Source organism: Corythoichthys intestinalis, chromosome 14 (assembly GCF_030265065.1).
Source record: "Corythoichthys intestinalis isolate RoL2023-P3 chromosome 14, ASM3026506v1, whole genome shotgun sequence".
NCBI lineage: Eukaryota > Metazoa > Chordata > Actinopteri > Syngnathiformes > Syngnathidae > Corythoichthys > Corythoichthys intestinalis.
The window spans coordinates 22,372,121-22,389,344 of record NC_080408.1 but is presented as its reverse complement, the minus strand read 5'-3'; the positions used below and the strand labels follow the sequence as shown (position 1 = coordinate 22,389,344).

The window sequence follows — 17,224 nt, the reverse complement described above, 5'->3', positions numbered from 1 at the left end:
CTTAGCACGCTATACAGGTTCACTAAACAAAAAGCGTCTCATACAAAAAATATAACATTTCGCTTACTAACATAATATGTACATTCTTTACAACAACCATACTTAGGGACAAATCTTGTCCAAGGATCATATGAGCACAACATTATCAGCCCGAGACGTCGTGCAGCCATAATGAACTGGCAAGAAAACAATAAACCATGTCGCAAAGTGACCACAAGAGTTCGCTGTTGGACAGCACAAAAAGCCTTGCTGTAAAACTTACCAAAAGGTAGAATACTTTCTGAGCGGGACATGTGCGTTAATTGCGTCAAATATTTTAACGTGATTAATTAAAAAAAATTAATTACCGCACGTTAACGCAATAATTTTGACAGCCCTAATATATATATATATATATATATATATATTTTTTTTTTTTTTGCTAACAGAGTGGTATCGGAATGGTATCGGTATCGGCCGATACTGCACAGCCAGGTATCTGTATCGGTATCGGGCCCAAAAAATGTTATCGGTGCAACACTATTCACAACATCAAGTAAATTGAATGTAGTTTAAAGCTGCTGATGCAGAATGGAGACTTGAGTATCTCATTTACGGTTTAGAACTGTTAATTCAAAACATTCCATTTTTTGTAACTATTGTGCAAAACATTTAAAGTGGCTAATAGCGGGGGGGGGGGGGTGCATCAATAATCGATTTATTATTGAATTATAGCCTCTGAATCGTAATTGAATCGTGAGGTGGCCCACCTCTAGTCAGTAAGTATTCTCATGTATTTCATCTGTCTTATTTACAAATTTTGTTGAAATTTTATTTTGGTGAGAAACATGAAGTCGGTGCACATGATTTACTTTCGCGAATGACACAAAATGGCCAGACGAGCAGTATTGAGCCACAAGGCCTTGTTTTTAACACCTGTGATTTATAAGATAGTATTGCTTGGACTCTTTTTAATATCTGAAACGTTTTTTTAACAGAATATTTAACATTGCCCACACTTACTCACGCTCCATCTCAAGATTTTATTTTACCTTGATCTGCTTTTCTAGCCGAGACGGATCAGCGCCGTGTCGGTGGCTGAGCGCGTGGCCACAGAGCGGGCTGAGGATCTGGGTCGCAGCTGCGGCTACAGCGTCCGTTTTGAGTCAATCCTGCCGCGTCCCCATGGCAGCGTCCTTTTCTGCACCATTGGTAAATAGCGATGTGTCCTCTCGGGCTCTGGCGCCGGATAAACTTGCTCTTTGCTCTTTTTCAGGTGTGCTCCTCAGGAAATTGGAGGCGGGAATTCGAGGCATCAGCCACGTCATTGTGGATGAGATCCACGAGAGAGACATCAATGTGAGCCGATCCTCGCCGCCGCTTCCTCCCGCTTCACAGGGCTTGACCCACTCTGTGTCCGCAGACGGATTTCCTAATGGTGGTCCTCCGAGACGTGGTGCAGGCCTTCCCGCAGATCCGAGTCATCCTCATGTCAGCCACCATCGACACCAGCATGTTTCGAGAGTACTTCTTCAACTGCCCTCTCATAGAGGTGTTCGGACGCACCTTCTCCGTGCAAGGTTCATTTACAGCGGGAAAATTAAATGCTTACAAAGTTTCAAAACTTGAAATTTGAAGTAGCATAGCTAAAGTGTTGTGTTGGGTCACATTTAGAGTACTTCCTGGAGGACTGTGTCCAGATGACCAACTTTGTGCCGCCCCCGCCGGACCGCAAGAAGCGAGACAAAGACGAGGAAGGAGGTGGAGACGATGATGTAAGTACAGCGTCCAGTCGGTTGGTTGCCGGTGAGCTGACGCGCTGCCTCCACAGGTCAACTGCAATGTGATGTGCGGGCCCGAGTACTCTGAGGAGACCAAGCGCTCCATGGCGCAGCTCAACGAAAAGGAGATGTCCTTCGAGCTGGTGGTCGCGCTGCTCAAGTACATTGAGACGCTGCAGGTGTCGGGCGCCGTGCTGGTCTTCCTGCCCGGGTGGAACCTCATCTACGCCATGCAGCAACATTTGTTATCCAGCCCGCACTTCGGTATGTAGCCGTACCGGTCTGTTGGCAAGGCGGCAGCCGGCGTTAACGCTGGGCTCGCGCTTCGTTTCCAGGAAATAGCCGCTACCGCATCCTGCCGCTTCACTCGCAGATCCCTCGAGAGGACCAGCGTCTCGTTTTTGAACCTGTGCCGGAAAATGTCAGGAAGGTAGGTGACGTTGCAAAAAAATCTGGGGTGGACATATTGTGGAATTTTAGTAAAAATTATGGGTTTAAATCCTTCAGAAGAAAAAAAATAAGTTGATAGGAATTTTGAAATTGTGAGTATTTAATAACAAAACTTAAAAGGAGTCTTACAAAAATGCAGTCTTGAAATTGTTTTAACAAAATACAATGCAATTAAGCACAATGGCAGAGAGCCGAGATAGGCTTTTTCACATATTTGACTATAAGATGATGCCTTTGTGTGGGTTGGCAATTACTGTATAACCCCAGACTTGTGTTACTTTTTTTCCCTTGTACAAATACACACTATATATATTTGTGGAAATGGGTAACGTATTTCTGTAGTGTTCCACCAAACTGCTTGTGGAGAACTTGCAATCTACGTGGCTAAAATATGAGCGCTGGGCTTGTCCCTGCAGGTGATTCTGTCCACCAACATCGCCGAGACCAGCATCACCATCAACGATGTGGTATACGTCATCGACTCTTGCAAGTAAGTTCTGTCAATTGTGGGGCATCGTAACTATATATGAACTTGATAAACACTGGCTGCCAGCGCTAAGTATCTGATCCATTTTGACTGGGAGTGCTGGCAGCAATCATTCCATCGCTGTCAGCCCTCCCGTCAAATTGGATTGGGCGTCTGGCACCGTCAATGCCACGCATCCCATTTCAAATGGATTTCATGTCTAGTACTCTCAATAGTAGTGAATGACTTAACTGAGTTGAATTAACTTGCACAATTAAGTATATGGGCCATATCGGTGAGTAAACTGAATTTGAAATGATAAGTTATATGAACTAGAAAATGCAATTTCTGGAGAAATTACTATGAAGCTTTGCTGTGCGGAGATACAGATCTTAGCCCCGCCCAGATTGGTTTGGGGACATTTCGGGGACAATATCAGGTCACTTCCTGTTGATTTAGGGACATTTCAGGGACATGCCTTGGTGATATCAGGTCAGTTCCTGTTGATTTGGGGACATTTGGTGGACACATCCTATTGATATCTGGCCATTTCCTGTTGATTTAAGGACATTGTTGTTTTTTTTTTTTTTGCCAATGAGTGGGAAATTTGGACGTCCATGGCCGTCAATTGCATCAACTTCCATATGCGTCAATGCAATCGGGGACATCCTATTAATATCTGTTCATTTCCTGTTGTTATAGAGACATTGGATTTTTTGCCATTGGAAATGAATGGGAAATTTGGACGTCCATGGCCGTCAATGGCATCGACTTATATATGCGTCAATGGAATCGAAGTAAATTGGCATCAATAGAATCAACATACATGGCCGTTAATGGCATGGCCCAAAGTAAATGCCATTGGAAATGAATAGGAAATTTGGACGTCTATGGCTGTCAATGGCATCGACTTCCATATGCGTCTAACAGCCAATATATAGCTAATATAATAGGGTAACCGTTATGTTCACGGTTTGGGTGATGATATTTAATTGTGATTTTGCACCACCTTGTAGCCAGTGTTACAAAAGAAAGATGCAAAAGAAATAACTTTTGATACGTACATTTATAAAATAAGTGCTATAAAATAAGTGCTTAAATGTCCTTTCATAACACTGGTCTACAAGCAACATGCTTCCTGTAGTAGTATTAAAAGTAGTGGGACTATACTAAATGTGGGTCACCAAAAAAGAAAAATTCGGTCAAAAGTGTCAATTGACTATAGTTTTTGAGATGTAGTATCCGGCCGAAATGTAAAAATCCAAGCACTTTCGGCGAAATAGGGTATTAATTGAAATGGAAATGATTATTTCTGGCTAAACGTATTTCAGAGTATAATCATAATATGTTTGCGACGCCGCGTTTGTGCGTGCAGGCAGAAGGTGAAGCTGTTCACATCGCACAACAACATGACCAACTACGCCACCGTGTGGGCCTCTAAGACCAACCTGGAGCAAAGGAAAGGACGTGCCGGCCGGGTCCGAGCCGGCTTCTGTTTCCATCTCTGCAGCCGCGCCCGATTTGAAAGGTACGGCTGCCCCCGTACTGCGCTTCTCACAGGGAGATGTAACTCGTGCGTGTCCACCTGAAGACTGGAGACCCACATGACTCCCGAGATTTTCCGGACTCCTCTGCACGAAGTGGCGCTGAGCATCAAGCTGCTGAGGCTGGGCGCCATCGGTCACTTCCTGTCCAAAGCTATCGAGCCGCCGCCCTTGGATGCAGTCATCGAGGCCGAGCACACACTCAGAGGTCAGTTGCTTTATGAAATATCAACGTTTTCTAGGGGGTCATTTAAATCACAGGTGTCACACAACCTGTGAAACTAAATCATGCGCATTGATTTCATGGTTCTCGGTAAAGTAAAATTTAAATTTCTGTTGTCCTCAATGAAAGATTGAGGAATTTAAAAAATCATGACAATTTTCTGTGACCCTTGTTCATCTTTAATTAGAATGATATAAAAATGCAAAAGTAATATGAGAATATTTGCTCTTCCCTGTCAGTGTCATTGATGATGAAATGACATGATTGTTTCATCTTTCTGCTGTGAATTTTATCAATAGTTGACCTCATTCATTCGCTGCCAGTTGACTTATAAGCTAAAAAAAAGAGGTTAAAATTAGTGCTGTCAAATCTATCGCGTTAACGGGCGCAATTAATTTTTAAAATTACGTTAAAATATTTGACACATTTAACGCATGTGCGGAGTTACCCGCTCATGCCTTTCCTCAAACAGATTACAATGACGCCGTTTTTTTGCATATTGAGAGCTAAGAGGCAGAGAAAGGTGTCTTGTTTGGTGCTTTTTCTTAACAAAGGTATACCACACGCGATGTGGTGGCACTATGTTTCTTTATTGATACATTCAGCTTCAACATTAGCACAGCTTACGGCTCTCGGCAGGCCGTAACTCTTACTCACTCCTGCATCCTGTGAGTAAACAACATTGGCGCCGCGTGGACTTCAGGGTACCTCGGATAATTCTATATCAGAATATTATAAAAGGCGAGTGGACACAGGTGTTCATTGGACCGCGCCGTTTATTTGCATAAGCTTGGGCAACTCCTTCTCAACAAACATAAGTATCATTTAGTGAAAGCACAACAAAAATCTCTCAAAAAAAAAAAAGTTCACAAAAAGAAAAGCGCTTCAATCTGTATTAATAAGGCTCTATTCTCACACAGTTAAACAGCGCAAAGAGAACTGGCATTCCCAATCAAAATAGCTATGCAAAATACACATAAAACTTACTCAGACTTAGGTCAAACTCTATTCAAACATTTCGTTTAGCTCAACAAATACACTGGATGGCAGTATTTAGTCACAATATACAAACTATCAGAGGTCTGGTACGTTGTTAAACCAACACTCAAATGAACGTATGGTACAATGAACCCGGAAACTACGGCGTCAGTCGAGGGGCGAAACGCACTTGTTGGCTAGATCTCAAATTTAAAACTCGCCATTGACAACTTGTGGTGTATTTCAATCACTACCGTACGTAGTTAAAGACTGTGGAAGAACTGCAGGGAGCCCATGTGCCAATGGTGAGCTACTAGTTTATTTTCTGATTGAAAATTTTTACAAATTTTATTGAACGAAAACATTAAGAGGGGTTTTACTATAAAATTATAACTTGTACTAACAGTTATCTTTTAAGAAGTACAAGTAATTCTATCTGTGGATCCCTTTAACAGAACGAATGTTAATAATGTTAATGCCATCTTGTGGATTTATTGTTATAACAAATACAGAACTTTAAGTACAGTGTGTTGATGTATATAACCGTCTTGTCTTTCCATTCCAACAATAATTTACAGAAAAATATGGCATATTTTAGAGATGGTTTGAATTGCGATTAATTACGATTAATTAATTTATAAGCTGTGATTAACTCGATTAAAATTTTTCAATCATTTGACAGCCCTAGTTAAAATTAGTTAAAATTCTCTAAATGGTAGCAATTTCAGCCTATGGCCGATTTTTTGGGGGAAAAAAAGTGACACCCTTCTGGCATTTGTGTCTAGAACTGGACGCACTGGACTCCAACGACGAGCTGACTCCTTTGGGCCGCATCCTCGCTCGCTTACCCATCGAGCCTCGCCTGGGAAAGATGATGATCATGGGCTGCATTTTCTAGTGGGTTTTCGCCGCTTCCCTCCGTCGCGGGTCGGCTTCCTGCATTGACACACGTGTCATTGTTTTTCCGTATAGCGTGGGCGACGCCATGTGCACCATCTCTGCGGCGACGTGCTTCCAAGAACCGTTCCTCAACGAGGGCAAGCGTCTGGGCTTCGTCCACAGGAACTTTGCCGGCACTCGCTTCTCGGACCACGTGGCGCTCTTGTGCGTCTTCCAGGCCTGGGACGAAGTCAGGTGGGTGATTCGAAACTAGGCAACCTGTAATAGGCCAATAGCAAGTAATAGCCAATAAAAGTAATAGCCAATTGAGAACTAGACATAACTTATTGAGAACTAGACAACTAACTTATTAGCTGCTATTGATTCAGATTGACTATGTACAGTATTACGTAAACGGGTCATTAAAAAGCATTAAAAGTCATTCAGTGGATTTTGTCAAAATATTAGCTTGATGGTTTAAAAATAACTTTATTTTAGATCATTTATTTGAGTTGATAGAAGCATTTTAAAATGATATCGGACAATATTGACATCAGTTTTGGCCTAATATGCGTGTTGCCTTCAAAGTGAATGTGGACACCTTCTGCCTTTGTACAAGGTCTGGTCACAGCTTGGCACAGCAGTTATCAGGCATGAAAAACACCTTTCGGCGAAATTCGAAATATTATTGTTAATTTTTTTAAACATGCCCATCCAACAAAAAGCTGCCCTTAAACTTTTTTTTTTTTTTTTTTTTACAAGAAAGTGCTAAAACATTAACCATTTTAAAGGCAGTATTTATTTCTCTCTACAATACAATAAAATTTACATAGGTGGAAGTAAATCCACATTTTCTGGAAACAAAGTTTCAGCCAAATTAGCACCCGCACCAGGCCTCTGGCCGTGGTGCTCGATGAGTTGAACTGGAGATGAGTGGCGGCGGCAGCTACGTTCGTACCGGATAGCCGCCCGCCCCGGCCGGCTCACCGCAGTGTATTCGGGGCCTGGCTCTGCTCTGGAAGGAGGCGCGCACCTTGCGTCCCGCAGGCCTTGGGGGAACGCTGAAGAAACTGGGGTGTTCGCCGGAGGGCCCGCGGCCGGGGAACTGGGCTCAGTCCGCCTGCCCGCCCCGCCTAGGGTGAGTTGGCGGCGGCCTGCTGAACCAGCCAGAGCGGTGGGCTCCGTCGGCAGATGGTTACTTGTCGACTATTGGTCTCGTGTCTAAGATGTTTACCAACCAGACTGCGGGAAGGCCGCAGCGTGTCTCTCATCTCTATCAAGCCGCTTAGCTTAGTTTAGACACTTTCTTTCTGCCTCGTGGAATTTTTGCAGTGTATGTTTTGCAGATGGCGAGAGCATCGTTTGTTTCACACACGGAAAAATCAACCCACGCTAGTGACAGAGCCGCTATTATATCGCCTCAACCCTGTTGTGTAACCCCGCCTTCTCTATGACGCTGTACTCCTCAACCCCTCCTCCCTAAGGGGCTTCAGAGAGAGGAGGGGTTGAGGTTGAGAAGTGGACAAAACTGCTTCGGTAGCCCACATTTAGAGGCTAAATCAAGTATATAAATATCGGGTTGCATTATCAGTTGAATTTTTTTTTTTTTTTTTATATCTGTATTATCTGTTTGACGTCATAATTGCCATTATCGGCCGATAATTATCGGTAATTATCGGCCGATATTATCGTGCATCTTTAAAGTACAGGCCCACACATCGAAAACTTGACCGCTAAATGAGTACATTCAACAAAAGAATTAACTTTCCTAGTCTCCATTAAACTTATTTAGCTGTCGTCGTCAGCTTGGGAAGGACACCAAGCACTACTTTTTTTTAAAGCAGTGTATTTTAACTGGTGGCATATGCACATTATTTCTTAGAACTAGCCAATGCCTGTATTTTAATGCTGTACCGGGGCCCCGTCCGATACTGGTATCGGCATCGGTGCAACACAAGTATGGTAACTCTTTTGGTGCTGTTGACAATGATAGTCATCCAATCATATGGTTCTTTCTTCTGCTGTGGATATAAAGGAGTTTCCAAATAGTAGACATCCAATCAATTTGAACGGGCACGGCTGGCAGCTGCCAACCCTCTCTGTTCAAATGAATTGGACATCTATTACCATCAATAGCAGACAATGAGTTCATGTTTTTGTTCACCCCAGTTTTTCAAAATAATGCATTTTCGAGCTGTACCTTAAGAAACTGATTTCGACTCACGTATAGCTGAAACGATTGCCACACCGCTTGTTCCATTTCAGGATCAATGGCGAGGATGCGGAAACCCGTTTCTGTGAGCACAAACGGCTCAATATGGCCACCTTGAGGATGACCTGGGAGGCCAAAGTCCAGCTCAAGGACATCCTGGTCAACTCAGGATTTCCCGAAGGTACCCGAAAAGCTGGTCGTACCTTATCGCTTATGTACGGAAGTCCTAATTTTGGCTTTGGGCTCGTCCCGTCAGAGACGCTGATGACTCAGTCGTTCACGGCCACGGGACCAGACAACAACTTGGACGTGGTGGTGTCCCTACTGACGTACGGCGCGTATCCCAATGTCTGCTTCCATAAGGAGAAGCGGAAGATCCTGACTACCGAGGGCCGAAACGCTCTCATCCACAAGTCCTCCGTCAACTGTCCCTTCACCAACCACGACCTGTTCTACCCGTCGCCCTTCTTCGTCTTCAGCGAGAAGGTGACACCCGCCCGGTTCAAAATGGTCACGAGCGGTCCTGAATGACACTTTTGTCTCGGTCAGATCCGCACTCGAGCCATCTCTGCCAAAGGGATGACGCTGGTTAGCGCGCTGCAGCTTCTGCTCTTCGCCTGCAAGAAGGTGTCCTCTGACGGAGATGTGGTGGAGCTGGACGAATGGTGAGAACGCGCCTCTGCGGGCTCTTTAAAGTCTTACATTTAAATGTCTTTACCATTTCAGCAACGGTGGTCATTATTAGAGGTGTGCAAAATTTCCGATTCTTAGATTATTCGCGATTCGGCCGTGGAAGATTCGAGAACGATTCACAAACATCCAAATTCCAATTATTGAACTATGCCAAGTAAAGCGGAAGTACAACACTCTCAGGAACAAAGCAAGAGTAGCTAAACGTAGCTAAACTTCTCATTACCCGGCCCCTCGGGTAATGCCACTGCTCAACTCACGGCTCTAGCTCAACTCATGCCACGAGATAAAAAAAAACACAACAACATACCTGGCTGCTGCCGAAAAGCTGCTACAAAGTACATCCACATAATGTTACGGTAGATATAATTTATATAGGACTAGATGCTATATAGATTAGGTAGCGTTAGCAGCACACCTACAAAAAGCTAGATGCGGATGTTAGTAAACAGCCGCCATCTTAAAGCAGTACACTTCCCTGCAAGGCTGTTGTAGCGAACCTTCCAAGCAAACCTAATTAACTTTTTATCTAAAATACTCCTAAATCGGTAAAATATTGACTTGAATCTATCTTTAAAATAGTTTTAAAACTTTCACATGTCGAAAGTAGACAAAAGGGAAATTATGGAATAACGGGAGCAATTTTAACAACTTTAACGGTTGATTCACAACATTAATTGAATGTAGTTTAAGGCTGCTGATACAGAATGGGGACTGGAGTTTTTTATTTACTGTTATTTTTGTACATTTTATTTACTGCTATAAGTTAACTTCATACTGAAATAGTATTTTTGAACAATTTTTGAACTAATGTACAAAACATTTAAAAAAAAAAAAAAATTAAAAAAAGGAGGGGGGTGCATCAATAATCGTTTTATAATTGAATCGGAGCCTCTGAATCGTAATCGTAATTGAATCGTTAGGTGCCCAAAGATTCCCAGCTCTAGTCATTATAATGGAAATCTATTTAAAAGTTGACACTTATGACCTTTTACCCTTTAAAGAGGAACTAACTTTTTGGTGGTTTAACCATTTCGTGTATGAATTATGATTGTTTTTTCTTAGATGTTATTACATTCAAATAGGACAGGGATCTCAAACTTGCAGCCCCCATTTGACATCCAATTATAGTATTTGTATTGCCCACATGAATTTTGTGATGGGTGATTAAAAAAAATACAGTACATATACTGTGTAATTTAACCAAAATCAATAAATTAATTGATAGATGTGTTTTAGGGGGAAATAAATAGTAATGAGTAAATAAAATGAAAATTAGAAAAAGTATGAGTAATAAAAGATATACACATGTAAATAAAATAAAACAAAACTAACAAAAATACATTGAAACAAATTTTAATATATTGAATAAAATAATAAAAATTCAAATAAGTGTGGCCCATGTGGCTCTGTGGCAATTTAATTAGTAATTTTTTATTGATGTCTAATTAACCTCTTGTGACCTCACATAGCTTAACTCTTTGGCTGCCGTTGACAGCAATAGACGTCCAATCCATTATATCATTGATATGGATTGGACGTATATTGCCGTCAATATGAATTTCCCTCTTTTCCTAACTACCACAACATATACTGTTATGATCCAGTCTGGAAGTAAATGAGTTAGCTAATTATTTTTATAGCTGTCCCGACTATTCAACCTAGTCGATTTCATCGAATGCGTCGACAAGCACACCATCTCGTCGACGGTCAATGAAGGGTTAAATAAATATATGCAGGGAAAGCAGCACAAAGCCAAAAAATGCGTGCCAGAGTGGCCAAACCATGGACTTTGTATTTCAATGAAACAAAGGAGGGCACACTGTCGTGTGCAATCTCTGCAATGCCAAGCTTGCATACCACGGTAGCACATCAGCTGTGAATTAACACCTGAAGTGCCATCACCCAGTTGTAATTTTGGAAAACGAGAGGAGACGACAAGCTGGAAGATCGTAAGTCCATATAACGACATATTTTATTGACGTTGCCTTTATGTGCGTCGTATCAACGTGCATCATTATTTTCACGTACTTCACTCCAGTGACACGTGATATTTATTTATCTACTCTGCTGCTGCTCCCGAAAGCTGTAGGTCTCACAATCTGTAGTTAGTGCACAGCATGCAGATTGTATTTGTTAGAATGATGGATGCTCCAGCTTGGGGAAATTAAAAAAAATACAATTAAATGGAAAAACTGGCCTGCTTACTATAGTCCATGACTGCACTAAACTTAATACCTTATAATATAAAAATTATGTACCGTAATTTTCGGACTATAAGTTGCTACTTTTTTCCTTCAATTTGAATCCTGCGGCTTACAGTCCAGTGAGTCTTATTTATTGATTTATTTGGGTTAATAGGTAACACTTTATTTGACTGCGGCATCATAAGACCGTCATAATTATGACATGACACGATCATGGCTGTTACTGAATGCTTATGACAGATGTCAGTGAGTGTCATTCAGCAAATTATGTCACTAACTCCATTTATGTCCAGCTCGGGTCTTTTACATCCATTCAAAAGTGAGATAATTTGCCGTCTAACTAGAGCTGGGCGGTAAACCGAAAATTTACCGTCACCGAAATTCTTCACGATGACCGACGTAATTTTGACCATGTCGGTAAATTCGGTAAATTAATAAAACAAGAAAATAGTCTTTTCATCCCGCTTTGACTCTGTGTTGTTCGCCTATGTTCATTCCCCTTTAAGAAAGCAGTGAATGTACTCACGTAGGGAGTCACGTGATCATCAGGAAGCCAATCAAACAGAAGCCCGGCAAGCTAACGCTAGCAGCTAATGCTACAAGCAAAACGTGATGGAGTGTGGCTTAAGGGAGGTTCGCCAAACTTTCACCCGACATTTAATAGACTCTTGGTGGCATCCAGACGGGCTTTCACCCGCTGTACTCCCTTGTTCTCACGATTTCCGGAGATGGTGCTTTCATTGCTTTCTACTGGTAGCCAGGCCACAGGCTAACGCTAGCGCCTAACGCTAGCGGCCGCTAGCGGCTAACGCTACAAATGAACGTGATGGAGTCGGATAGTGGCTCTAACCTTGTCAAAACGGCTGAACTTAATCAGTGGATTGTGCACGGACTGCATCTAGCAATTACTATGTCGCGTTATTTTGTATCTGACTGTGTGTGATTTCTCTGATAGCTTTTGTGATGGTAAAGCATTCAGCATTAAGCACAATCCAACGGTGAAACTTGTAATATGACCGAGAAATGGCCCCAGCTATTTTTCTGTATGTGCTTAATTCTGTGTCATTATTGCTATCATAAAATCTTAAGTGTTTCATTTGCAGAAGATCAATATAGCTTTAATGTGTGTCTGTCTGTCTGTTTGGGGGTTCATGTATGCCTGCATTTATTAAAAAATGCACTTGGGGGGGGGGCTGAAACCATAAAGTAAACACTTGTATTGAATAATTATGTCACAGCAGCCATTAACAATAAATTGTCTTTTTGAAGTGTACTGTTCAAGCTGCAAGTCATTTGTGTTACAATGACATGTTTGCACAGGCATATTGATTTTGACAATGTAGATTGTTCAAGCCATACACGCTGTTATAAATGCTCATACTTGAATTCTTATTGTTTACAATACATTTTTATAAACCTAATGTCTAGACTGCATGTACAATTGTTAAATATATCAAATTGAATGCTGGTAACTAAATCAACAAGAAACTGTTAATCTGTATTTCATGCATTGATTCAGATTTTCAAATTATACAACAGTCCGCTTGGGCGACTTTATCGTCATTTATCGTTATCGAGGTAAATCTGCTCCATTTATCGTGATACGTATTTAAGGCCATATCGCCCACCCCTACGTCTAACACTAAATGACATCCGTTATAGGCATTCATCAATGCTCATGACATAACTAGCAATGATTGAAACAACCGGAACAGTAACTGAGGAAATAATTGGCAGAGTACATGAATTTTGATTTTTATTTCTATCTGTAGCGCTGCAATGCATGCTAGGAGGCATGTTGAACAACAACAGTGTTGACAGCAGAGGTCGATTGTCTCAGCCAAGGGAGCAGTGATGGCCAAATGAAGCTTCTTGAAGCAATGAAGCTTTGCAGATGATTGGTTCAAAGCTTCATTTTGGTTCATTCGGTCTTATGACAGTCGTATGATGCCACTTTCAAATAAAGTGTTCCCGGTTAATATATTTTGGTGTAAATATCCCATAATACAGTGAGGACAGCTGCGGCTTATAGTCCAGTTCAGCTTATCTATGAACAAATGCCATTTTCACGCCAAATTTGGTGGGTGGCGGCTTATAGTCAGGCGCGCCTTACAGTGCAAAAATTACAGTACTTTTTAACGTATTATATACATATAGTAGTATATAATATTAATGCTACATATTTTTAAAAATTGTTTTGAATCATGTTGGAAAGGTGAAGTCTTCTGAATCTGTTTACATTCCATTCTTTTACACTAGTTCAGCATTTGACCCAATTGTTTGTTATTATTATATGTTTTTATTTGTACTTTACCAAAGAATTTAAGTGTTCCAAAATGTTTTTGTGAATTAATAAGGCTCAACAAACATTTAATTGCTAGATTACTTTAAAAAAAAAAAAAAAAAAAAGGAAACTAATTAAAAAATTAGAATAGTTGACTAGTTTTTTAAAAAAGTCTGACTAATCCGGAGAAAAATAGTCGTTTGGGGGTTATTTTAGAATAGCTGTCCACTGTAGTGAGCATTTTCCCTGAAAGGGTTATATATAAAAATAAAAAATAAAAAAAAACCTTGGCAAGGATATATTTTTTTCCCTGTAAAGGTTTAAAGAACAATTTTCTCACAAAAGGGTTTAAGCAGCACTTAATTTCTTCCTGCAGGATCAAGCTACGGCTCGACCACATGACAGCGGGCCGCATCCTGGCCTTGCGGGCGGCGCTGGAGGCCGTAGTGGTGGAGGTCAGCAAAGACCCAGAATACATCTCCGGGATGGACCAAACCAACCAGCGGCTGCTAAACCTCATCCGACACCTCTCCAACCCTTCTGCCGCCGGCATCAACCTGGCCTCCGCACCCCGCAGGTGATATTTCTTCTACCGTCAACGCGTTAACTCACTTCCGTTGACAGTGATAATCGCCCTAAAATGATATAATATACTGGTAGTCCCCAGGTTACAGGATACTCGACGGGACTTCGACTTTAAGACGCCAACGTTCTTCTTTTTGTCACTTTTTTTTTTCACGACCTCCAAACCCTCTCCGCCACTCGCTGTTTATTCCGGCTCGGAGCTACTTTGCTCGGCTTCGTCGCTGCTAGGATTTTGCCTACTCACCCGGCTCTCTGTCGACTCCCCTTGTCGCACAAGAAAACAGCTACTCTTATTTTAAAAAGTATGAGAGTAATAGCCTTGTAAAGAGCTTTGCTAGTTTTGGTGAGGACGGATTAAGTTGTTGTTGTGAACTACAGTTGCACACAAACGTACATTGTGATTAGACATGTGCTGATTACCGGTTTTAAGGTATACCGTGGTATGAAAACGTCAAGGTTTCAAAACCGCAAAGATTTTCCATCATACCGTCCTATTAGCTATGGTTTATGTCCCAAAAATGCATGGAGAAATCCCTTGCTTGCAGCTGCAAAGCTCAACGCTCCCCCAATCGGTTGTTGCTCAGTGTCAGTGAGTCAGCTGTGCTACACAATAGCTGGAGGAGGTGTAACTCTTGAACTTTTTCCCCTATCGAATAAAACAAAATCGCTGGTATGGGAATACTTCGGCTACAGAAATGTTAGAGACGGGTGCGGCTTGGACCAAAGGGCCAACATGTGAAACATGTTTGCGGAGGGTGGCTGCCAATTAGGCAATACTTCCAATATGATTCTCTATTTATACATAGTTAAAGGTTAGTAAACACTAGAGCTGGGAATCTTTGGGCACCTAATGATTACGATTCAGAGGCTCTGATTCGATTATAAAACGATTATTGATGCACCCCCCTCCTTTTTTATTTATTTTTTAAAAATGTTTTGTACATTAGTTCCAAAATTGTTCAAAAATACTCTCAGGCTAAACCAAACTACTATTTCAGTATCAAGTTAACATATTGCAGTAAACAAATATACAAAAATAACAGTAAATAAAAAAACTCCAGTCCCCATTCTGTATCAGCAGCTGTAAACTACATACAATTAATTTAATGTTGTGAATCAACCGTTAAAGTTGATAAAATTGCTCCCGTTATTCCATAATTTCCATTTTGTCTACTTTCGACATGTGAAACTTTTAAAACTTTTTTAAAGATAGATTCAAATCAGTATTTTACCGATTTAGGAGTATTTTATATATAAAGTTAATTAGGTTTGCTAGGAAGGTTCGCTACAACAGCCTTGCAGGGAAGTGTACTGCTTTAAGATGGCGGCTGTTTACTAACGCCCGCATCTAGCTTTTTGTAGATGTGTTGCTAACGCTACCAAATCTATATTGCATCTAGTCCTATATAAATGATATCTACCGTAACATTATGTGGATGTACTTTGTATCAGCTTTTCGGCAGCAGTCAGGTATGTTGTTGTGTTTTTTTTTTTTATCTCGTGGCATGAGTTGAGCTAGAGCCGTGAGTTGAGCATTGACATTACCCGAGGGGCCGGGTAATGAGAAGTATGATGTTTAGCTACTCTCACTTCGTTCCTTATTGAACTGAGCTGAGAGTGTTGTACTTCCGCTTTACTTGGCATATTTCAATAATCGGAATTTGGATGTTTGTGAATCGTTCTCGAATCTTCCACGGCCGAATCGCGAATAAGAATAAGAATAGGAAATTTTGCACACCTCTAGTAAACACTGTCATGAACGTTTCCCACCAGCTACGAGATTTAACTCCAGCGTGTTTAGTGTGTCTAGCGGTAGTAAAATGTGTTTTTTTTCCTCACTCATGAGTCATATACATGTGCTTTTGATGGAAAATCAAATTATTTTTGTTGTGACGGTAATAATGTTGAGCTGTGGGTTTAGGCTCGCCTAAAGGACAGTATTTATTTTAGGGCTGCAGCTATCGATCATTTTAGTAGTCAATTAATAGATGAACTAGTTGGATTGAATAATCGGATAAGGAACATAAAAAATTAATATACCAGAGCTGAAAACGGTATAAAAAATCTGTAAATGAGGATCTAAGTACAGTACAGCCAAAGAACAATTGGCTAGCTTAAATGCTATAAAACGCTGTTTTTGTTTTTTCTTAACACAATGCTCTTGACAACTGGTTCAAACATATTTCCACAAAAAACGGTTAAATATACTTATAAACTAAATTACGAATACATTAAAAAAACATTAGCTCAAGCTTATGTTAGTCATAACTCATTTTATTTAGCTGAATCCAGCTGCTCCCTGTTAAGTCATATTCACTGTCGCCACTAGTGGGCAGTGTATCCACACAAATCAATAAATGTGAACACTTTCAAAACAAACCATTTCGACGCCACTAATTTAACGAATACTCGAAGATTTCATTTGAATCTTCTTTCTAATTGAATTACTCGAGTTAATCGTAGGAGCATTAATTTATAATTTTATTGAGAATATTGTATTTATTTTAAACTTCACATTATACTTATGTTCCAGTTTGCTAAAATTTTTTGAAAAATAAAAATCCTGTTTACTGAAAAAGTTGTTCCTTTTTAAAAAAAAAAATATCGAAAAGTAACACATTTTAGAGCTGTAATTTCAATACCGTGAAACCATGATATTATCATACCTAATCCAGACTGATACTGCATTTTTCTGCAGTTTTCCAACTTCCGACCAGAAAAAAATATCACTGGGAGGCCCTAGTCGCGAAGTCAGGGGGGAAAAAAAGTACCCCGACTTCATGAGTTGCTGCAATCAGACGTCACTCGACAAAATGCGCTGCCCAGCGAAAAGCAGACCGTTAATAGTAAAACTAAAGAAGGCGGTTTACAGTCTGCTCTATTTACCTTCCTTTCATTTTTCTTCCTCTATTTGATGGCTTATGAGAAGGCAGGTTTGCTGTAGGT

At 40.9% G+C, this 17,224-nt stretch overlaps 1 protein-coding gene across 2 annotated transcripts in view; it reads left to right on the top strand.

The window, feature by feature from the left end:
• Positions 1-17,224, top strand: part of dhx9 (DEAH (Asp-Glu-Ala-His) box helicase 9) — a 37,691-nt gene that overhangs the window by 18,757 nt on the left and 1,710 nt on the right. For both annotated transcript variants that reach the window (XM_057856966.1, XM_057856965.1), the window contains 15 exons: positions 1,050-1,191; positions 1,256-1,338; positions 1,403-1,559; positions 1,654-1,754; positions 1,811-2,024; positions 2,096-2,190; positions 2,627-2,700; positions 4,052-4,204; positions 4,268-4,428; positions 6,207-6,318; positions 6,394-6,555; positions 8,566-8,693; positions 8,769-8,998; positions 9,062-9,177; positions 14,070-14,270. In XM_057856966.1, coding sequence (XP_057712949.1) covers positions 1,050-1,191; positions 1,256-1,338; positions 1,403-1,559; positions 1,654-1,754; positions 1,811-2,024; positions 2,096-2,190; positions 2,627-2,700; positions 4,052-4,204; positions 4,268-4,428; positions 6,207-6,318; positions 6,394-6,555; positions 8,566-8,693; positions 8,769-8,998; positions 9,062-9,177; positions 14,070-14,270 — 2,129 coding nt within the window. The remainder of the gene's footprint in view (positions 1-1,049; positions 1,192-1,255; positions 1,339-1,402; positions 1,560-1,653; positions 1,755-1,810; positions 2,025-2,095; positions 2,191-2,626; positions 2,701-4,051; positions 4,205-4,267; positions 4,429-6,206; positions 6,319-6,393; positions 6,556-8,565; positions 8,694-8,768; positions 8,999-9,061; positions 9,178-14,069; positions 14,271-17,224) is intronic.